We start from the raw sequence: 24,430 nt of genomic DNA on the forward strand, positions 1-24,430 counted from the left end.
GTACTGTAACTGCTTGAATACTTTTGGATTTACTGCTGGCCCTCTGTAGGTAGCTTACAGTCAGTCTGTATCTCTCCCAGTTCCACCTATTCTTCAGTTTCCATTATATTCCCCCACGTAAACTTTTTTAGAACTTTTTTGTGCTCATTCTTTGCTGAGATTTGCAAAATGCAACATACTCTAATAGAGGCCATCCACCTAGCTGTTACTGCATGTTATGACAACCTACGTATTTCAATTTTGTAGTCTCAGCAGAATATCCCACATTTTTATGGTGATTTATCTGGTGTTGCTCATTCTGGGACTTTCATCATGACATTGCTAGTTGCCCACTCTCACAACACTATTACTACTATATTATTTTGAAGCTTGTAATGGTAAAGTCTCTCTCTCTGTATCTTCTACCCTAACAAAACACCAACAACCTAAATCAGATAAAAGGCATAGGGAGCAGACCCCTTTCAGTAAAGATACAGAGAACATTGCATCTGGTAAATGTATCAGTCTGCAACTGCAGGACACATGTCCTCTGGCTAGGTACCAGTTACCCTACCTGTATAATTTTCTATTTTACTAGACCTTTTACTACTTGACATCAATCATTAAAGTGCCAAAAGTCATGGGATGCCTAGTATCGTGTAGAACCTCCTCTAGCCTGGCAAAGTGCAGCAACTCAACGTGGCATGGATTCCATAAGTAGACAGAAGACCTGTGGAGAGATGTTGACCCATGTCGGCTGGACAACTTGGGGCCGATGACATGGTGCATTATCCTGCTGGAATATTCTCTAATTGTGAGTGTACATGAAGTACTGCAAAATGGTCAAGCAATGAAACGTGGTGGTTACCGGTCAATGACGTGTTCAGGTGGACCAGCAGACCCAGCCTATGCCACATGAACACACCCCACACCATTATGGAACCACCACCAGACTGCATAGTGCCTTGTAAAGCAAACAGATTGTTGAGCTTTTATTTTGTGTATGATTGTTAAAGTGAGCTTGCACTTTTTTCCAAAAGAATATAGCAGAATCTCAGATCCCTACATTGCTGTAAGTAAATCTATATATGCAAGAAGACCAGTCAACAGCATAGGGTAGGCGATTCAGAGGATTGGCCATCTCAGGTACTGCGGTGCAGCATGGGAGGGGAGAGGGGGGGGGGAGGTGCAGCTGTGCTGTAGCAGGGAGCCCCATGCAGACTGGGGTCGCCGTTGAGAGACGACCTGTTAGGATCACCCCACTCATGTAGGCAGGCCGGCAGGAGGAGGCTGGGGAGTAGGCTGAGCTTGATGCGACCGTGTCAAGGAATGTCCAGCTTGGTGTGGTTGTACCAGGCAAGAGATTATGAACAAAATTATTAAAATATAAAACAATTACTTCTAATTTTCAAGGTATCACATGTCACACAATTAACTTTAGGGTTTTAAGAGGTAATCACTTAATAAAAGATATACCCCTACCGAAAAACTGCTGCAGCCTAGCTCTAGGCATACACTGGAAAGACTGGGGAATAATATCCCATAACTGGGGTGTCCATTTTTTAACAGATAATATATTATACATTTGTCGTACACCATATCACAATATAGGTTTTTAGAATTCACTTTTAAAATAGATGTAATAAAAGTTATACTTAAATGAGTGCCCCACTGTAGAACACTTTCTTTCTAATTTTGAGCATATCATCTATTCTAGGGTGCACTTCCCACGAGAAGTGTAAATTATACCGACTGGATTATAATATGGGAGCAGTAAACAATTCTGAAAAACAAACTGTACTACTTTTGTGCAGGTAAAAAAACGCTTCTCTTTTTATCTGATCCAATGTTTGTCATAAAACAAGCTCAATCAGCGGGTCTCTTAGGAAAGCGGAGTTTTTTCTGGCTGCCAGAGTTTCCAGAAAAACTGGAGACGTCGCTGTGTCACGTGCCACTTGAGCTGACAATTTGCTTGCCAACAGCTCTTTGCATCTCTTAAGATCTGTGTTCATTGGAAAGAAAGATACGACATACAACTTAAACCTAGAATAGAATATGGTCGCCAAAATGTATTGATCCGATTTGAAGATACTGACAACCCTTGGATTCTGGCGAAGTGATTAAAGGACTTGATCTACAAGTCTGACATACTTAGCGGAATTGATTGTTTCAGCTCCTCTAGTTTCTCGAGCTGATTTTCAAAGGGGAATTACCCAACTCAAGCTAGCAGTGTTTGAACTTACTTCACAGGTGACAACTTCGAAGGGTTTCAACACCTTGCACAACACAGAGTATTCTACACTGCCCTAGAGTAAGGTAGATTCTCCCTATGTCATGGCACGTTGTGTAGCTCTGGATGGCTTTTGTTGTTCCTCCATCCGCTGGAGCATATAAAGGGTGGCATTCCGCCTTGTTACTACCTTTTCCTTCAGCTAGTGACAGGGCAAATTAAACTGTACTTGCAGGTGCTGCAATCTTCTGCAAGCAGCTGCTGAATGCTGAAAACATCCAAAAATTGTTTGGGCCACAGACGTCATCTTACGCAGCCCTGTATCTTTAAAAATAAATAAATAAATAAATAAATTAAAAAAAAAAATTCTGCACCACCAAATTGATTGTGTGAGCAAAACATGGGACGTGTTCAAAATTACGCAGCTGTAATGCTCTCCCAAAATTTGTGGAATTGTCAGAAATCACAAATCCTGAGGAGAGTTCAAGCATTTTGCAATGACTTCCCTGAGTTTTTCTAAGAGGTTGACACCAGTATGCCTCTATGAAAGGATTGTTTAACAGTCAATTGTTTTTTAACCTACTACTAGTAGTAGTCTTCTTGGTCCCTTTCAGGGATGAAGATCCACCCCTAGCAGCAGCAGCTGGCCTAGCGCTTAAGGATACTTGTGTACTGCACAGGTGAGGACTCACTTAGCCTTATCAAATTGGATGCAGGACTACTACCGATCATGATTGAGGATATGGATGATAATGTGTTGGTGGTGGAGATTGCAGGTGTTTGGATCTAGCAGAGAGAAGGGAGCTAGCTGGCACTGGACTGCTTCTTGTCACTTTTTTAGCATAAGTTTCTGTTTTTGCCAAAAACTTTTCATGCACATGCTGCAAATTATGTAACAGGGAGAAGTTTCTTAGATGGTTAAAGTCCCTACCTCTAATTACTGTGGTTTTACAAAGGCTACAGATGGCAAGACAATTGTTATCCGGATTTGGGTAAAACTAATACCACACATAAGAGGTGGATTTTTTGTTTCATGCCCAGGCATGACAATGGCCTTCTTATCACAGGCAAGAGCTGCTTCCACTGGTGCCACACTTACATAAAGAACATCTTCATCATCAATATCCTTATTCAGGTCTGCGTCAGCTACACAAATATCCCCCTCATCCTCTTGCATGTCTACCATTGCATCCTCAATGTCTAGGTCAGCAACTTCTTGACTTGTGCTGCTCATCCCCACATTGGCAGAGGGTGCAGAAATGGAGAAAGGAGGCTTCTCTACAATTTCAGAAAGGTCAGGCTTGAACATAGCACTCGCAGACACACTTAGACTCTCCTCAGGGATTTGTGGCATTTCTGTTTCAGCACAATTTGTTCTACTGTCTTAGTGGTTTTAATTTTTTTTACACCTTCTAGACTTGGAATGAAAAGGTCTTGCATTGTCATGAGAGGCAGAAGATGCCTCACCGACAGCGGCAGAACCACCATTCATAAATGCCTTTCCTTGCCACTGCATGTGGTGAATCATTGTTGCCAATTTTAGGTTGTCTGCACTAAACTTTCCCTTTATTGAATGTGTTTGTTTCTTTACCACTGTAAAATTGTTTTATTTTAGATGCCTTGACTGAAAGCCTCTATACCCTTAAATATCGGCTTTAGTAGATGACGTTGAAGTGGTATCATGACAACTAGTGGTGGCAGCAGCTGCTGTACTAGTGCCTTGTTGCTGCTCCTGCTGTTCTGTTGACTGATCGTCATGTTCCATATCGATGCTTGAATTTTACTAGTTAGAGACTTATCTCTCACAGACACAGTATCACGGCCCACAGACTGCGACAAACTGTGCAGTGGCCCTAGACCTACTGACCGTTATATCACACAGGCAGTGTCAGGGCCCAACATTTTTTTTAACAAAAAAATAGAATATATATTTACAAAAAAAACCTGTGCCCACCGACTGCGACACACTGCGCAGTGGTCCTTGATTTACTGACAGTTACTGACTGACATATTGGATCCAAACCACTGTCTGATATAAATCCCTCCCACTGTGATTCAGCGTCATTTGTCACAGGACGACGTGCCGCCGGGAAGCAGTGGTTTGGACCTCCTCGGTTCAGGTAAGTGTGGTCAGTTTGGTTTCCAGGAAACCGGACTCGCTCATCTCTACTTATAATGAGATATTTCAGTTGCTAATATAACTTATGAACAATCAAGGTTTCGCAATCCCATCAAACCTAATGAATCCAACGTTAACCACAACTACTTCAATGCTAAGCGCAAAACAAATCACATAATTTGAATGGAGAACAAATATTGCTGATTTTCAGCAGTTTAAAAACCAGCATAAGTTTTATTCAGTCAATATGAATATAATAAATGTTATTGAATGGGATTCAATAAATCAATTAATAGTACATCAGGCAACTGTGTATGAAACAATTAATATAATTTAAATTGATTAGTTTAATGCAATTTTTAACTGCTGTGCTGTTAGCATTGTTTAACATGATTTTTGTTCCATATAGTAAAAAATTAAGGATTTTTGTGTAATGTTTTGTCTACTCTCTACCATCAATAACTAAAAAAGAAAAAAAGTCATACATATATTACAGTATTTTAGTAAGGGATTTGTAAACAGTCACACATAGGTTGTAGTTTACATCTCTAACCCTCAGTTTTTATTATCCTACCCAGAGGGGGGAAACCTCCTCCTTAAAAGTATGCAAACCCCTAAACTGTATGGTAAAACTGGAGCTTATTTGCTGCCCGGCTATTAACTAGCCAGATTGACTACAGCACAGGTTCTCAAACTCGGTCCTCAGGACCCCAAACAGTACATGTTTTGCAGGTGTCCCCACAGAATCACAAGTGTAGCTCCACCTGTGGATGTTTTAAAATGTGTCAGTGAGTAATGAGTACACCTGTGCTCCTGCTGGGTAACCTGCAAAACGTGACCTGTGTGGGGTCCTGAGGACCGAGTTTGAGAACCTCTGGACTACAGTGTAGCTTAATTAATTTTGCTCCTTGGGAGTGGGCCGTCCTTTCCTTGTGTTTTATCACTTTCCCATATAAATTTTTCACCTTTCATTTAGATTACGTTGGGGCCAAGAAAAAAAAAAAGTAAAATTTCAGGAAAGCATTTATTAGAGGAACCAACATTTTCTTATTGATTATGGAAGGAAATAATGTATTTATTGAGGAGCCAACATTACTTTATTCTTTTCTAAAAACAGAGACTACTATATTGTCCATATGTTATGAGGGCACAAATGTTATTAATACAGGGCACTACTAAGTTACTTATAATGTGGTATTACAAAACTACTGTATGCCTACTGGCACTTAGTGTCACAACAGCTTGCACTATATTTTGTCACTTTTACCGTGGTACCCAAAGGTCTGGGGTGCCATGCCAGGAGCCTAGTGCTACACATCATTAGGCCAACACACTCTGGTCTGGACCTCATCCAGAGACGAACGCTTGCTACAAGCGATCGCTCTGAATGAGGGCGGCTACTTACTTTTTTAAGTGCCGCCTCCTGGTCGATCGCTAGGCTGTGGGTTACCACCCACAGCTCTTGCGATCGACCAGGGTGATGGTCGCGATGGTCAAGACCATCGCGACCATCGTGGCTTGCGACGAGACCCTAAGGTTGGGTCTCGTCAACCGCAAGCCCCAGGAGCTTCCTGCTTTGATCGAGCAGGAAGCTCCCCACTGACATCATTGCTGATGTCAGTGGGGCCGCCCCAAACGGCAAGCGTTCCGTCGGGAACGCCTCCGTTTGGCCGCCCACGCCCCCTGCCACCCTCCCAAACGGGGCGAGCCGTCACTCACCACCGACAGCTCGCCCCCTTTGGAGCGAGACCCGTAGCGACGGAACACCCGTCGCTAGCCGGGTCCTGCGCATGCGCACATCTGAGCCGGCTCAGACGTGCGCATGCCCAGTGGGGAAACATCGACCCGGTTGCGAGCGCTCAGCGCTTGCGACAGGGTCTGAATGACCCTCTATATGTGCACAGTTCTGATCATTTTGGAGTTCCCTCTCTCCAAAGATGTGGGCCCGATCCTAAGTAAGCTGGACTAGAGAATATAGGGGAAGGCATCTTTTCCCCGTATTTAGGAATTTTGGGCTTTCTGGCACATAACTCAAATAGTGTGAGGTTTGAACGATCTTACATATCACAACCACATCTTTCTCTTTTCACTATTAAGTGGTGGTTTTACAACCACATAACAGCTTGATACAGGAGGCTGTTTGTATCTCTGCAAGGTTTCCAAACCGCAGATTAAGACCTTGCCATTTTCACGTGATCTGATGTGCAGTTTTATTCTTGTCTCTAGTAAATTACATGGTTTACAAGCAGCATATCATATTGTGTGAAAATCTGCAGTCTGGTTAAACTGCACTTCATTTCCTCCCAAAAACAAACATTATCTGGTCAATAAAAAACAGTCAGTCTTTTATTAAAATAGTATTAAACACCTTCTTTCTTTTAAGAACATAAATTTGTAAATAAAATATCTTGCTTTTATCAAACTAAAAAAAAAAATAATCAGCATTGAAAGTTTATATTGAAGATAAATTAAAAGGGAATTAAGAAGAGAATTATGAACACTGCTCAGTCTCCTCTGTGACATGTATAACATACCTTAACCCTGAGCAGATTTTCAAAATCACAACTGAGATATTCAGCTCTCAGCAATATAGGATGAAACAAACAGAGTTGCTTAAACAGCATGCACAGAAACAAAAATGTCACAAATACAATTTAACCTGATTGAAAACATATCAGCACATAAATTAACACAGACTTCATTTTACATTCATATTTAGCAGAGGAAGCAAATATTCCTTCCTCCTTCTTCACTACAGACTTCTAGCCTTTAAAAAGAAGCTTGATGCCTTACTATAGTTTATATATTTTGGAACAGTTTAAGTCTTTCACCACCCCATATCCATAAAAGGCACAGTACAAAATAGAAAAATATAAACATTCAGATTTATAGCTACAAACATCTTGACAGTACCTATTGCATAGATTTCAGACAAGCACTTGCCAGTGGCATTCCATAGCTGCCAAATAGAAAAAGACAAGTAGACTCCAACCATTCCTGGACTATATTCTCTGCCATGATCTGCTGAGGAGATAATCATTAGTGGTCACACCAGTCCACATGCTTTTAGTTCATCTTCTCTCTTGGAAAAACCACTTCTGAAGAGCAGAGTCTGAGCATGGTCTTAGCACAGGTTCAGCATTTCCCGTTTCTGTGTTTCTCTCAGCTTGAACACACTTTTGTGTTTGCAGATGTAGGAAGGCACCATCCTGTGAAGAAACAGGTCACAATATTGGACACTGGCTAACATGAATAAAATAATATATGTATGAAATATACTGATCTCTAGCACAACAGGATTCACATTACATAGCAGAACAGTATAAACCGTTAACCTTCTAACATTTTGTCTAATTTTGCCATCTGTGTTCAGTGTAAAACAGTTGGGAGTCCAATTAAACAGCTGCCCACTTCAAAAGTTTGTTTTGTCAAAGTATTCATTCTGCTAATTGGAAAGAAAGGGTTTTCCCCAGTTTAGGGGGAAATTCAATTAGTCATTTCCTGTGTCCTACTTATTTTTCACAGTCTGATCGGACCTGGGGCTGGATGCATGACGCATTGCGTTCAGGATGCAATGCTTAAGGGGGCCCTAATTGAATTGGCCCAGGCAATAAAAGCCTGAGGCGATCACCCTTTTGCACACCTGTTAAAATAACGGGTCTAATTGATTCCCCTCTTAGTTGAGCATATGCCTTCTGCATCTTAAAATGTTTATTTTTTGTTCTTAATTGAACGCTATTAATGCAATGTTTATCATGAAGGGAACTGCTCCACCTAACTCTGTGAATGAACAGTAATGAACTTTTCTGATTTCTCTCTACCTGCTGATGGAGATAGAACCTTACTGTGATTGGCTCCATGATGTGGTCTCCAATCATATATCCTTCTATACATAAAGCTTTTCATATCTCAAATGTTTTTCTTACCTGTTAGTATAATATTTTTTTGCACTGTTCATATCCACTTATGGAGGGTACACACGGTCAGATTTTCTGGAAGATATGAACAATAACGATTGTAAAAATCGTTGCATCGTTCATATCGTTTACATGTTTGATATGCATAAAATGTAAAATAGTTCATCGTTGCTCTAGCAAGTCTGACTGTGTGTATGCACCATTAGGAGTCTCTCCTGTCTTTGTGATATTGGTTTGTTTGCAACAGCACTATGGGGGAAATGTATTAACATGGCCAATAACAATCCTAAAATGCAGCTCTTGCTTTACCCATTATCAAGGCATAGCAGTAACCAATATTGCTGCAAAGTATTATAAAATAGTTTGCTCTATTGATATTGGCGAACGGTGCATGAAGGCATATAGAGCATGAGCTGGTCCTGCCTACCTGGCGGCACCTGTGGCCAATTTAGTGAGCATGTGCATGTTAGGGGAGCAATGGAAACTAAAAAAAACAAAACAAAAAAACAAAAACTGAACAATCAGTGCCACTGACCATTCATAACTTGATTCCCAATCTGCGCCATATGAAGGTATAGTGGTGGCGATAATGATGGGGGCGCCTTTGTCTTGACACATACAGGAAAGTGGTAGCAGCTGCACGCAATGTGTGCAGTCACCGCTAAGCCAATTATCTGAAGTTCATAAAGTTGCAGATATTTTCATATACCTGTCTCTCTACAAATGACGTAAATTGCATATTTTTATGAACACAATTTACACCTACATTTTATGCACAAGTTGCATCCAACTCTATATAAGTCCCACTTCTGCTCTTGAGGCCAAACATGGTGTGCCTGTGATAGTGTGTGTGTGGGGGGGGAAGGGGAGGGGGGTTAGGTTGTCACAATGTAGTTTCAAAGTAGCAGGGCAATGTGATCCCTTTGAATACACTACATATGATGTAAAAAAATAAAAATAAATGCTTTTAATGAAAAGATCCCCCTTGTGACTGAAATTTCTCAATGTGTGGTTCTGTACAAAGAAAATTTATGTTACATTTTCAGGTTACTGCAAATTTCTACAGAAAAGCTTTAGAAATGAGTCATTGTAAAAGTAGCATTATTCATGCCATTGTGAACCATACCTCTTTCAAAATAAACTTCTGGTTCTCAGGCACATCTTGCCAATTTTCCCGGCATAAGAACATTGTCAGGTGATCTGAATCTTGATTTGCAGCTGCACAGCCTTCAGGATGACGAGTGTTATATCGGATCTCATTATCAGTTGTGTATTCAAAGAACTGGAAAAAACAAAATCCAGGGGAAAACTAAATTATAATCTATAATGTATTGGCTTCTATTACTCATTACTAAGCGTAAAATACATATTGCTATATTGCTGTGTATTTGCGCCAGTGTTTTGCAATTTCATAAACCTTTTCATTTACAGTACATAGGTTTTTGGCAATTATTTCATGATATTTTACTTCTGCTGTTCAAAATATCTGGCATTGCCTACTGATAGCAGCCACTTACTAAATGACTGACTAATGCTGGGTACACACTGGACGATATATTGACCGATCAACTGATCGGCCAATATATCGTGCCTCCGTCGGCCAGTGTGTACAGACGATATGTCTGTTAACGACATCGTTCACAGACATATCGCATTGGCTGTGCTGCACAGCCAATGAACAGATATGTCTGCAGACTTATCTGTCCATCGGCAAGTGTGTACGGGCGACCAGCCGATCGCCCGTACACAGGGGTGCAGCGAGGGGGGGCGGGGCATTTCAGCCGCGAGCGGGTACTACTTACCCGGGTCCGGCACAGCTTCCCATCCACAGCAGCCAAGCACATGCTGCTGTGTGCTGGGCTGCACTGGGAGACTGTCCGAGGCTGCTAAAGCAGCAGCCCAAGCAATGTCCTATGCCAAAGGGTTGGAGCGATCATGCTGATTGTGCCCCCCATTGGCTGTGCGCCGGGCTAGGGGGCATACAGCGCCCCCCTACCTAGCGCCGCGTCGGAAATGTTTTTTATTTCCCCTAAGGGGGCATGGCCACGCCTCCAGCAATTAGGCCACGTCCCCTACCTGCCCCCAGTCCGTATCGACCCGCTGCAACAGCAGATGATGGTCGTTCAGTGTGTATGAACGACCACCTTCTGCAGATATATCTGCAGATCACTCAATCTGCAGATATATCTGTCAGGTGTGTACCCACCTTAAGGAATGACAATGACACCTTGAGAAAAACTAGTAGTAAGACAAATTAACAAATTAGTACAGATGTGTCCACATACATTTATCCTCCATGCGCTACAAGTCGCATTAAACAGAACGCTTGAGCGCCGTGCGACTCTGTAGCACCTAGTGAATATGACGCACAAGCAGCTTCTGCTGATTGAAATTATATGCAGCATGCCTATATTCAGTGTGCGACCGCGGCTATATCTGCATGAAATACGCTACATTACAGTGTCAGTGGCTGTGACACTAACGTCAGAATATAGGCATGCCGCATAATCAGAAGCTGCTTGTGCATCCTATTTGCATCGCTGAGCGAATAAGACACATTTGAAGGTACAAAGAAGGGCTGTTTAAGCAAGAAGCTGTATATGGAATCATCTGTAGTTCCAAAACACAGATAGTAAACTAGTATAAGCAGCTTATTGTCCATTACACATAGGACCTATACAGAAATGCATGAACGTTGCATATTTTCTCATACCTGGTTTTGTCCCATACCATGACATGGGTATAGGATAATCTTCTGTCCTGTGACTTCATTCTCACTTGGAGGATTGTAGTCAAAACAGTAGTTCTCCATTCCTTTACTTTTTATCTGCGGAATAGAAATATTACATTTTTACCTGAGATCTCAAACAGGTTATACAGCCATTGCCAAAAGTTTTGAGAATGCCAAGTATTGGTTTTCACAAAACTTGCTGCTTCTTTGTTTTTAGACCCTTTGCAATTTTACATGCCTTACTAACAGCCATATTGCACAGCTCAACTGGAGGTGATTTTGCACATACTACAAGGCCAGTTACACTATACAGACCCATATGCACAAAAACCCATTCGATTTGATTCTTTTTTTAATCAATTGTTTTTATCAACTAAGTTGAAGAGGACATATATTGCTTCATTGGAAAATAATCATGCCTTCAATCTACATTCAGTTTCTCAGAGCCAACCAACCTAAATGGTCACTGATCTGGAGCAGACTGCATGTGTCTGTGGAGCAGGGTCAGATTTTTGGGGCTGCCTCTGGGGCTTCTGCACAGGGCCTCCTGTTTTAGTAGAGTCCCAAGTTGAATGGTTCCGATGTCTACATCAACCCTAAAAGAATTGCCTGTATAATAGTACTGCCGCAGACCCAAGTAATAAAATGGATGTAGTCGGTATCCCGAAGAGCGGGATGCCGACGATCTGAATACCCGCGCCAAAAATCCTGACAGGTCGGGATACCGTCACCAGTATCCCAGTCACCGGCATCCCGATGGTAAGTACCGGGGTGTTAGGGGGAGGTTAGGGTGCGGGGTTAGGCACTAGGGGGAGGAGGGTTAAGCACTACAGGGAGGTGTTAGGGTTAGGCATCAGGCAGAGAGGGTTAGGACTAGGGTGCAGGAGGGTTTAGGCACTAGGGAGGGGAGGTTAGGGTTAGGCACCAGGGGAGGGAGGGTGAGGAAAACATTTACCTGTGTTCCCTACGGGATTCTGGCTGTCGGGATGCTGCTGTCGGTATTCTGACCAGCGGCATCCCAACACCCAGGATTTCATACCCAACCCTAATAAAATGTAGAGCTTCATTACATCCATAACACTAAAGGGGATTGTAAAGTACAGAGAACCAGAGAGGGGGATATGAGAGGGCAAGGTAAAAAGAAAAACCCTTTTCCATAATGAACTGAAACAGAACAGAGGAAAGAAAGCATATAGAGAGAACCGTGGAGTTTAGGTGAAAGTGGGCAATGACGGTAGAAATAGTCATATCCTCACTAATGGAATAGGGATGCCTGTAATGGATGTCGCACTTGTTCCCAAGTTTGCAAATGCAGGCACTGTTATTACAATTTTGCAAATGGCAAACAGTACAAGCTCCAGAGGAACTTACATTATGAGCAGCAGGTTCCAAAACTAAGGAGTTGTTATAAGCTAAGCCAGTGGTTCCCAAACTTTCTTGAATCACGGCGCCCTAGAGTATCAGAATTTTTTTCACGGTATCCCTAGGCCAAAAGTTTCTTATTGAGAAATTCAGCAAAAGTATTAAGTGAATTGTGCTTACATGTCATCCTTAGGTTCCGTTATGTGGTGGTGGACAGGGCTAAGCCTCTGTTTGTCCACATATTTTATGATTGTAAGCCACCGTCACTGGTTTTGCCTATCGCACTGACCATAAAATGTTTTATTTGGTCTTGGGCCACCAACCCGTTGCACCCCTGCAAGTGCCCTGTAGCACCCAGTTTGAGAATCACTATGCTAAGGGTTATTTGGTGCTACACCTACTATGGAAAGACACATCCACTATGCAGATGGCAAGTCTAATATGAAAAGTTATATCCATACTTGCGACTCTCCTGCAATGGCTGGAAGACTTCCTGAAAATTGGGTGGCACTTCCAGCCCCCTGCAAGACAGGACAAGTCTCGCGATATGGCCATCACCCCCCGTGGCCCACCCCCCCCCCATCACCTGGCGGTCCGAAGGGTCAGATGATGTGATTTGAAAACTCAGCATTCTATAGCGGGAACGGGGCTGTGATGACCCGAATGTGCCACCACAACCCCGCACTGCCCACCACTGCTGCCGCCGCACCCTTTGCAGCGCTGACCTGGCTGCCCCCTCCTGGAGGAGGTAGTCAGATAGTCAGCAAGCCTGGGTATATCGGATTTCAAGCCTACAAAGCAAAGCCACATCAAATATAAAGTGTAATATGTAGAGCCATATTTAGTGCCTACTTTAAAAAGAAGAGCCGTGATGGTGCCACAACTAAAATGTATAACCATATCTGGTACAAGGCTATAAAGTATAAATGTAGACACAAACCTGACGCCAAATCTAATCTGAAAAGCCCTATATGGTGCCCAGGCTAATGTTCATAACAATATCTGGTATCAAGACCATTAATTAGACATATGCCTGGTACCAAGTTTAGTTTGTGCTTACCAAGTAAAGGTGGTGATTGTCAGTCATTTCCTCACCTTCCTCCTGTGGAGCCTACTGTCTAAAGCAAAAGCGCACTCAGTAGAGTCTATTTGGAATTGCCTGTTTGCGACTTATGCGAATGCCGATACAAAATCCTCCAAGTTTGCTCGAAAGTGCAAGTACTGAGATGCTCACTTTTAGTGCTGATTGGTGCATCCTTATAAGCCACCATCTGTCAACACTCACGACCTCCTACAGATGTGCCCACATACATCTTACCTCCATGCGCTACTAGTCATATCAAACATAACATGTGAGCGCTGCGCGACTCTGTAGCACTGAGTGCCTTTTCGTGCAAATCCATCTTCTACGCAATGTGATGTGAATATGATGCACAAGCAGCTTCTGCTGATTAAAATAATATGTGGCATGCCTATATTTTCTGTGCACACAAGTCCTGAAAGTAGCTAAAGAGAACCAAATCAAACATATGAGACAAAAAAATTAGACATGCTCATTTTTTTGTGTGGATATCTATAAATGGCAAAAGTAGGTCAACCTTTAGGCTTAGCAGATATTTTGAAGGTAAAATTAGAGTCCGGTATTTTCAATCTATGGGATGACAATCAGGAGAGGACAAATTGTCTTTTTAAAAGAACAGGAATCTATCAAAGTCTGATGTTCACAACACGTTTGTGGAAGTGTATCATGCCATGAACAAAGGAGATTTCTGAGGACCACAGAAGAGGAGTGTTGATGCTCATCAGAGTGGAAAAGGTTACAAAACCATCTCTTAAAGAGTTTGGACTCCACCAATCAACAGTCAAGACAGATTGTGTACAAATGGAGGAAATTCCAGACCATTGTTACCCTCCCCAGGAGTGGTCGACTAACAAAAAGGCCAATTGCGTCTAATGGTTAAAAAGGTCACAAAAGGAACCCAAGGTAACCTCTAAGCAACTGAAGGCATTTCTCACATTAGCTAATGTTAATGAGTCCACCATCAGAAGGACACTGAACAACAATGGTGTGCATGGCAGGATTGCAAGGAGAAAGCCTGCTCTCCAAAAAGCACATGGATGCCCGTCTGCAGTTTGCTAAAAAATCACCTGGTCAAGACAGAAGACTATTAGAACAATGTTTTGTGGACAGATGAATCCAAATAGAGCTTTTTGGTTTAAATGAGAGTGTTATGTTTGGAGAAAGGAGGACACTGCATTCCAGCTTAAAAACCTCATACCATCTGTGAAACACGGTGGTGGTGGTGGTATCATTGTTTGGGCCTTTTTTTGCTGCATATGGCCCAGGACGACTTGCCATCATTGATGGGACAATTGATTCTGAATTATACCAGAATATTCTAAAAAAGAAAATGTCAGGACATCTGTCCATGAGCTGCATCTCAAGAGAATGTGGGTCATGCAGCAAGACAACGACCCAAAGCACACAAGTAATTCGACCAAAGAATGGTCAAAGAAGAATAAATTGAAAGTTTTGGAATGGCCAAGTCAAAGTTCTCACCTTAATCTAATTGAAATGTTGTGGAAGGACCTAAAGCGAGCAGCTCATGGAAGGAAACCCACCAACATAACAGAGTTGAAGCAGTTTTATATGGAGGAATGGGTTAAGATTCCTTCAAGCCGATGTTCAGGACTAATCAACAATCAACTGAAATGTTTAGAAGCAGTTATTGCTCGACAAGGGGGTCATACCAGATACTGGAAGCAAAGGTTCACATACTTTTGCCACCCACAGATATTTCATATTGGATCATTTTCCTCAATTAAAAAATGAGCACGTCTAATTTCTTTGCCTCATTTGTTTGATTTGGTTCTCTTTATCTACTTTTAGGACATGTGTGAAAATCTGAGGTGGTTTTAGGCCAAATTTCAGCAGCAATACAGAAAATTCTGAAGGGTTCACAAACTTTCAAGCATCACTGTAAGAATCATTAAAACTGCCAAATAAAAGACACATACACACACACACACACACACACACACACACACACACATATATATATATATTCTTGGTGCATGTTTAATCTGTAAGATTGTATGTTTAGAAGAGGAGTTACATGTGTTATTTAATCTTCACTGGATATAAACAAGGTAAAATGCTTGGCCTAATGATTTGAAACAAAGGGTTTGAAACAAAGATTTTAAATATTAATGTTATATAATTATTTTGGATGATTTTACAATGTGTTTAAATACGTATACTTAGTATGGCTTGCACAGATAATGCCATTAACAATTATAAAAGGCTTATTATGCCTGCCCAGAAAAGGGTTAATGGTGTAATTAGCAAATAACCAATTAAAATGGATTTAAAGAAAGCTGGTGCCTTTAAAAGAGTAGAAAGTAATTTTCCCCTTTTTTTTCTGACAAAGCCCGTAGGGGTGAAATGCGTTAGAAAGTAACGGGGGAGCCCGCCTTACCAGTGGAAACAGAGCTGGTGCATGTTAGCACTGCTCGAGCCGCATCAGCTCCTGCTACACACTGCAGAAAGGACGGATGTTAGACTCGAACAGCCGCTGCCCTGCAAATGGGCAGCACGGTATATACAGTCATCACTCCATTCACAGCAGGATTTTATCTGATCCACAAAAATAATTGTAACAATCTGTCCCTGATGGGGATAAATTGTTAAGGGGTTGGGGCAAATTGTTACCAATAAAACGGTCTATACAAAATCTTAATAAAAAGCGTTCATTAGAAAACTTTGAGCGTTTATCACAAAATCACTTTTGCCATATATTTGGTATATAATCTGGTGACAATGACAGACATCACTCATCGCCCTCACTGCCGATTTCAGATTTGCAATTGGTGCAAGTAATGCTACTGCATCACCTCATTACTGCATTACACAAGCAATATGAGCCCACACTTTACATGTAATAAACTGGGCCCACTCCTGGCCAGGTTCTGACAGATTGTACATAAAAGAAAAAAAAAAAACTTCAATAGTCATGAGAAACACATAAAACTACTATCGCAATAACCCAACACAAATAAATATACTTTGTTGAATAGTTGTACAGTAAGCGTACCCCACTCACACTAGCAGTGGGTGTAATCAAACTCAAAGATATATTTTCAATAGGCAACTTCCTTCATCAATTCCTTTGTGCAACAGATAAGAAAAAGAGGAAGAAACAAGGGTGCTTCAAGGTAGCTTTAGGGAGGAGGATGATAGCACTTCAATCCTTATCCCCCTCCTTCTCCAATGGCCAAGGTAATAATGTTGTAATTAATTCCTCTTAATTCAGAAAGATGGAAGGCAAACGGTAATAATCGTAGATACAATTTATTACCTCACACAACATAATTACCTCACACAACATAATAAATGAAAAGCAAAAATTTTGTCAACTACATAGATTTCAGTTCCTGGAGATTGTGGACAATGGAGATTGCAAAACCATCTGATCAGAGTATTCTATTGGTTTACCGAGTCCTGAAATCCGCAGCCAATAAAGTTGTTAAACGCAGATATTCCCACAAAATCCAGTCCAAAACCCAGTACCCAGTAGTCCACCCCTCACCAATGCATTTCGACCCGGTACCACGGGTCTTTATCTGGGTCGAAACGCGTTGGTGAGGGTGGACTACTGGGTTTTGGACTGGATTTTGTGGTAATACCTAAGGACTCTGCAAAACCATCTGATCAGAGTATTCTATTGGTTACCATCTCCATTGTCCACAATATACAGGAACTGAAATCTGTGTAGTTGACAACATTTTTAACTATTCAATTATTATGTTGTGTGAGGTAATAAATTGTATCTACGATTATTACCGTTTGCCTTCCATCTTTTTGAATTAAGAGGAATTAATTACAACATTATTAACTTGGCCATTGGAGAAGGAGGTGGATAAGGATTAAAGTGCTATCATCCTCCTCCGTAAAGATACCTTGAAGCGTGGGGCATATCTCCGGCTCACTGAGTAGGGTACGCTCTTGTTTCTTCCTTTTTTTCTTATCTTGTGCACAAAGGAATTGATGGAGGAAGTGGTCTATTGAAAATATATCTTTATGAGTTTGATTACACCCACCGCTAGTGTGAGTGGGGTACGCTTACTGTACAACTATTCAACAAAGTATATTTGTGTTGGATTATTGCGATAGTTGTTTTATGTGTTTCTCATGAATATCAAATTTTTTTTTTCTTTTATGTTAAGCATCTTCACGAGGCTTCCATTTGTTGGTTGAATATCCAAATTGGACCTAGCATCTTAAAAATTTAAGTATTTGTTTTGTTCATTTCTTTATTCTCACTTACCAGCGCCATCTCACGCTCACTACAGTATTTTCAGTGTTCAATGTGTATTTAATAGGGGGATTGGAGATGGCCCTCATTGTGGTCTGAGTGGATGGGGGCAGCAGGTTAAATAAGCGCACAGAAAGTGTATCCATTTCCCTTTTTGACAGGGAAATGGATACACTTTATACAGAAGCACACATTATACAGAAACACTCGTCTTTAGAACGCAAATATGTTTTGGCTACTTTCTATTTTTTCAATTTTGATGTTATCTTCTTAGTCTTTATTTTTGCCTTCATTCCAGAGTAAAGATTTCTTAACTTTCTGTACTTTTGTCTTTTTATTATTTCTTATATTTGCCTCTAGTTTTAGCTGGTCTTAAATGGGAGTGTCAGTGAGCAACAACTTTCCCCAAGAGACGTCAAGTAACCAAGATGGCCATAGTTCGATAAAAAAATTACGTATTTCAGAATATTTGGATATGGGAGACTCAACCTGTATATATTTTTTTCTCTTTTTTCCTGCCCAACACTGCCTACCACAAAGGGAACCTTCAGCAGGACAGTGGGATGCCACTCTGGGATCGGGCAGAATTCAATTCAATGCGAATATGAATAGCTGCGGACGAGACAACCGCAGCTATTCAATACAACGCGCTGTGCCCCTTGTTGGGAATTGTTTATATCAGAGAATGCCGGTTCTCACGACTTAAACTGGGTGTTCAGGCGCGAGAACCGGCATTCTCTGACTAAAGTGCTGGGTGCGCAGCTGTTAGCGCCGCACTAAGCTGGCAAACAGCTGCGCACCCGGCTCTTTTGTCGGATTTCTCCTCGCTTCCCCAGGGTGTGCGAGAAGAAATCCCTTAGCCCGCCCAAACAGCGCTGTGTATTGAATAGCTTTGGGGGCTCCTTCCCACAGCCATTCATCTTCGCCTTGAATTGAATTTGGGCCATTGACTCTTATATGTACTGTGTAGCACGCTACACACATGGACTCATCATCCCCCCATAATACTGGACTTTGGTGAATTTACTAGTTGTCTCCAACTGTATCTCAGTACTGTGCAATAGTTTTTACCCTGCATGTATAATCTGTGCCTTATGTTGCCACATTGACAGTAATTAATTTGACCCTGTACTATATAAATGACTGTATATAATTATTATTTTAAAGGTTAATACTGTGCTTAACCATTAAATAGATCTTTACACAATTACTACAGCAGCCTGTTTATACATATACAACCACACACTATATATCGGCACTTACACCTCCACCATGCTCGGTGCAAAGAGATAAGACTGAAACACGTGTCCCTTCAGAATACACATGACTATGGTGTAACTCTGTCCACGAGATGGATCTTACACAAGTACTCCCAATAACGCCCATTTTAGGTATGGACAGAAGGGGTTAAATGCTTCTGACAGGATGTTTGCTGTGGCACATTTGCAGTATGCAAAAAAACTAACGTTAGCAACCTCACCATTTGGTCTTACATGCTACTCAGAATCAGGCACAGAATATGTATTTGGAGGTGTGTACGATTATGAAGTATGCATTATTATTGGGTACAGGTGTTGCTAGACGAAGGTGAATGGTCCAGCGCATCTTAATGTATTACAAGAGTACTCTTTTCTATACAGCATTGCTTTAGTAAAAACATATGTAGCATAGGATTATATCAAAATATATACTATTAGGACTTATCAGTGTTCCCCACTCCTTACTTTTTAATTAAATTAATAAATTAATTTAAAACTACTTAAATCTAAAGCATATTTACAAATATATAAAATACACTTTACTGTAGGTGTATTTAGCAGGAAAAGCATTACAGTACTTACATTAAGCATGACTATGTTAGATTTATCCACAGTAGTGCATACAGACAGTGTCTTTTTCCAAGCAAGATTTCTCAATAGGAGGAATCAGGGAACAATCGTATGAAGCCCCAGCTCCCACCATTCTATCAGCACTGTAGTCTGCAGTGAAAACTGCCCTTAGGGAAGAGAAAGGACCTGCCCAGCAGAAGCAAGAAAAGAAGTATAAAGAGAGTAGGTGATACAAGTTAAGAAGAGGTTAATGAAGATTGGGAGTGGTGAAAAGTAGACCATGGATGTACATAAAACTTCCCCTATTCATAATCGTCTGTAGCTTGACCTAACAATCAGAATGTCCGTAAATTAGGACATGGAAAGCAGGACTCTGAACATCACCATATACCCCCTATTGGCAACTTTTTGTGTGAAAACAACGTGAAAATGCCGTGTTCTCATTAGTGTCACACAATAAAGGCAATTGTTCATTACAGCTTAGGCCCGTATTCAATTAGTTTCACGTACGTGATAAAGTTTCCCCTGCTGGAATTTTCACCTACATCGCGTATTTTAGAAGCAGAAACTTATCGTACGCGTACCCGTGATTCGCCCTATTCAATTCCAAAAGATGCGAAAACGGAGACACGCGAAGTCAGAACAGGCGAAAAGTGGTGTCTGAATCGGGGAAATCAGCCTGAAGCCCCCAAAAAGATGCAGAAACTTTGGGGATCAATGTAGTAGTGCCCGATTAGCCCTAATGAATCAGTTTGGGGTACTTAAGTTTGCACAATTGCCTCTAATTAGCATCTTTGCACAAGTGGTGAAGAATGGCACAAAGCAGTATTTTTAGGAGAAAATAAGTAGTCCTGTCAAATTTGGGGTACTTGAAAATGGGTGCAAGCATATTTAAAAGTCGCTAAAGTGAAGTTATAAGAAACGTTAAAAACGCACCTGAAGCAAGCACCTGTAACCAAAAAAACACCTCACCCATACTTGCAGACCCCCAAAAGTCTATTTCGCAACTTTCATGTTTGTACCCCCACTAAGCACTTTTTCACCCCCTTTTTCAAAGTGCTTTTTTGGGGTGTTCCTAACTTTTTTTAATGTTTTTTTTAACGCAGTTATCCTTTGGGAGGCTGTCCAAAGTGTACAGAGTGTTTTCCCCACCTTTGCACCCCAAAATAGAGATTTTGCACTTTTTTTCTCTACCCATTCAGAGGCAAATCTTTTCCGCCTATTACATTGCATGGTGTTTTTGCGTACGCAAAGTGTTTTCAATTGAATAAGGAGATAAGTTTTCGCCTGGCGAAAAGTCGCAATCGGCGATACCTTTACGCGGATCTCTGCTTTTCGCTTCAAATTGAATGCGGGCCTTAGTCTTGATTTTCATTTGTCTGTTCTTTCTTAAGAGGTTTTCACATTGTGCAGCCCCATATTCCCCCTAACGGCGACTTTTTAGACTAACTTAGTCTCCCAAGCAGATTTAGTAACATTGTTATTGTTAGATCAAGCTACAGATGGCTCTGAATAGGGGAAGTTTAATTATGGCCACACTGTTGTTATGGACTACAAACTACGTTTGTGATTTGCCATTTCCAGTAAAAGATTACAGGCAAATTGCATGGAATGCAGCCAATGGAGGCGCATGGTGGCCGACTATCATTACTGTGCGAAACTGTGTGTTGCAATTTCTGTATCATTTTTCACTAAACTGCACCCATAAACCAAAAAACAATGAGTGGTTTAAGGAAAACAAACAAAACAATGTGACAAACACTATGGTGTTGCAGATAATTGGACACAAAAACTGACACACAAGTACAGATGTGTTCACATACACCTATCCTCAAATCGTGCCAAATGGCCACTTTTAGCGCACCACACACTAGCAACTTGGCTGCACCAAAACACTAATCATAAGTACCTAGTACACTATAGGAGTACGAAGATGCACACTGATGACCAAGTAGCAAAATGGGTATCGCTACATGTGGGTAGCACCAGGTGTCTTATGGCTATATGGTGTGAAAAGAATAGGTTTACAAGGACACATCTGTGTGGTGCTGCAGACCCTTGGACACAAAACAAAGATATTATTTAATATTAGTGCACTACAGATGTGTCCTCATACACCTAGCCGGAATGCGTCATGCGGCACAAGGCTCCTGGCTTGAGTGAGCCGCCAGGTCCTGTGCAACACGGCTTGTGCAGTGCGTTTTCTTGTCGCCTAAAGATGTGTCTCAGTTGCAATTGATGCTTCACCAGACTGCACCTATTAATTTGATATGAGACACTTGTATATCGGTGTGCACCAGAATTTGTATATGGCGTAGAAAAAAGCCATAGCCGCTGCATCGTAGCACTTCGTATACAGATTCAGATAGATACAAGTGTCATATGAAATTAATCAGTGCAGTCTAGCAAAGCAGCTTGTCACATTCAATTTGCAACTAAGATGCATTTTCAGGTGAAAAAATATGAGATATGGTAAGAACTTACCCTTGTTATCTCTATTTCTACGAAGTCCATAGGGTTCCACAGGATACCTTGGGGTATAGGTGTGACGTCAGTCATCGGGCACCAAAGAGTTAAGCTTTCAGCCTCCCAGGATGCACTAGGTCCCCCTCCTATACCCCGCTCCCGAGCCAAGGCATCTCAGTTAGTTACCAAGCCATAGGCCGGAGGAGGAGAAGGTAGAGAGATAACAAAGATCTGGACACATACAAGAATCACATTCTCACCAGAGGGAGACGGAAAACCGATGACCAGAGCAAAGCCCATCTGCAGCACAGGTGCGACAGGGCGGGAGTCCTGTGGAGCCCTATGGACTTCGTAGAAATAGAGATAACAAGGGTAAGTTCTTACCATATCTCATATTTTCTACTTCAGGGTCCATAGGGTATCCACAGGATACCTTGGGGATGTCCCAAAGCAGTATCCTTTAAGGGTGGGGACGCTCCTGTGCAGAAAGGAGAATCCGCCGCCCGAAGGAAGCATCCTGAGAGGTGAAGGTGTCAAACCTGTAATACCTCACGAAGGTATGGACAGAGGACCACGTAGCAGCCTTGCAGATCTGGACTGCAGAGGCACCACGTCGAGCTGCCCACGAAGGACCCACAGACCTAGTGGAATGAGCCTTCAGAGAAGGAGGGACCGGTAGGCCTTCATGAAGATAAGCTTCAGAAATAGCCATACGGATCCAGGCTGCCAAAGTTTGCTTTGAAGCAGGCCAACCCTTTTTACGGAAGCCATAGAGGACAAACAAAGCGTCCGACTTCCTAAACGAAGAAGTGCGGTCAACATAAGTCCTTAAGGCCCGCACAACATCCAAAGAGGCCTCACCCACGGAAAGACCCGGTGAGTTAAAGGCCGGAACAACGATTTCCTCGTTAACATGAAACTGGGAAACAACTTTGGGAAGAAACTCGGGCCGAGTGCGGAGCACTGCCCTGTTCCCATGAAAAACCAAGAAAGGGGGTCTACAAGAAAGAGCCCCTAACTCAGAAACACGTCTGGCAGAAGCAATGGCCAGAGGGAAAACAGTCTTAGCTGTTAGCCATTTAAGATCCACTGAGCCCAGTGGTTCAAACGGCGGTCCTTGGAGAGCCCTCAGGACCACAGCCAAATCCCAAGGCGCCACAGGTGGAACAAAGGGCGGCTGAATGCGGAGAACACCTTGCATAAAGGTGCGCACATCCGGGATTGTAGCAATCCTACGGTGAAACCAGACAGATAGGGCTGAAACCTGTACTTTCAAAGAAGCAAGGCGAAGCCCATGATCTAGTCCCGCTTGCAGGAAGGCGAGAATCCGAGACAGACGAAACTCCCGCAGTGCATAACCTCTCGGTCGACACCACTGGAAGAACGTATGCCACACGCGATGGTATATCCTCGCGGAAGACGGTTTCCGAGCTCGTAACATGGTACGCACCACAGAGCTGGAAAACCCCCGGGACCTCAGCATGGCCGTCTCAACAGCCACGCCGTCAAAGACAACAGAGTCAGGTCCGGGTGAAGGCAAGGACCCTGAGACAGAAGGTCCGGTCGTAGCGGCAACCGCAGAGGACTGTCCACGGACAGACCCTGAAGGTCTGAGAACCAGTGCCGTCTGGGCCACGCAGGAGCTATCAACAGGAGCGTCCCTCCTTCCTGTTTGAATTTCCGGATTACCCGTGGAAGAAGGGAGACCGGAGGGAACAGGTATGCGAACCGGAACGTCCACCGGACGGACAGAGCATCCACCAGAGACGCCCCTTCGTCTCTTGTGCGAGACCCGTACACCGGCAACTTGTTGTTGTGCCAGGACGCCATGAGGTCGATCTCTGGAAGACCCCACCTGTCCACCAGCAGTTGAAAAACGTCCGGGTGCAGGGACCATTCCCCCGGATGAACGTCCTGGCGACTTAGAAAGTCCGCCTCCCAATTTAGCACTCCCGGGATGAAGACCGCTGATATGGCCGGAAGATTGCGCTCCGCCCAAACCAGGATCCGAGAGACCTCTACGAGAGCCGCCCGACTGCGAGTTCCTCCTTGCCTGTTTATGTAGGCCACGGTGGTAGCGTTGTCCGACTGGACCTGCACCGGGTGACCCAGGAGAAACCGATGTGCCTGCTGGAGAGCATTGAAGACCGCACGGAGTTCCAAGATATTTATTGGAAGCTCCGCTTCTGTCGGCGTCCACCTGCCCTGGAACAAGTGTGGACCCGAAACTGCTCCCCAGCCCCGAAGACTGGCGTCCGTTGTCAACAGGACCCAATTTGGAACCCAGAACGGACGTCCCTTGTTGAGGTGGGTCGTCTGTAACCACCACGCAAGGGACAGGCGAACCTCCGGGGTGATCACAATCGTCTGGGACTTCAGAGACTGAGGCAGCCCGTTCCACTTGGACAGGATCAGGTGCTGCAGAGGTCTGGAGTGAAACTGGGCGTATTCCACCATGTCGAACACCGACACCATGGAGCCC

At 42.7% G+C, this 24,430-nt stretch overlaps 1 protein-coding gene across 1 annotated transcript in view; it reads right to left on the bottom strand.

Moving 5' to 3' along the window:
* Window positions 1-6,568: 6,568 nt before the first annotated feature.
* GALNT12 (polypeptide N-acetylgalactosaminyltransferase 12) overlaps window positions 6,569-24,430 on the bottom strand; it is a 75,917-nt gene continuing 58,055 nt past the window's right edge. Inside the window, exons 8-10 of the mRNA XM_088442273.1 lie at window positions 10,959-11,072; window positions 9,372-9,527; window positions 6,569-7,537 (exon numbers count right to left, since the gene is read on the bottom strand). Of these exons, the coding sequence (XP_088298399.1) occupies window positions 7,400-7,537; window positions 9,372-9,527; window positions 10,959-11,072 (408 nt within the window). The 3' untranslated portion in view covers window positions 6,569-7,399. The remainder of the gene's footprint in view (window positions 7,538-9,371; window positions 9,528-10,958; window positions 11,073-24,430) is intronic.

This window comes from Taudactylus pleione, unplaced genomic scaffold (genome assembly GCF_031769625.1).
Source record: "Taudactylus pleione unplaced genomic scaffold, aTauple2 ptg000309l, whole genome shotgun sequence".
NCBI classification, from domain to species: Eukaryota; Metazoa; Chordata; class Amphibia; order Anura; family Myobatrachidae; genus Taudactylus; species Taudactylus pleione.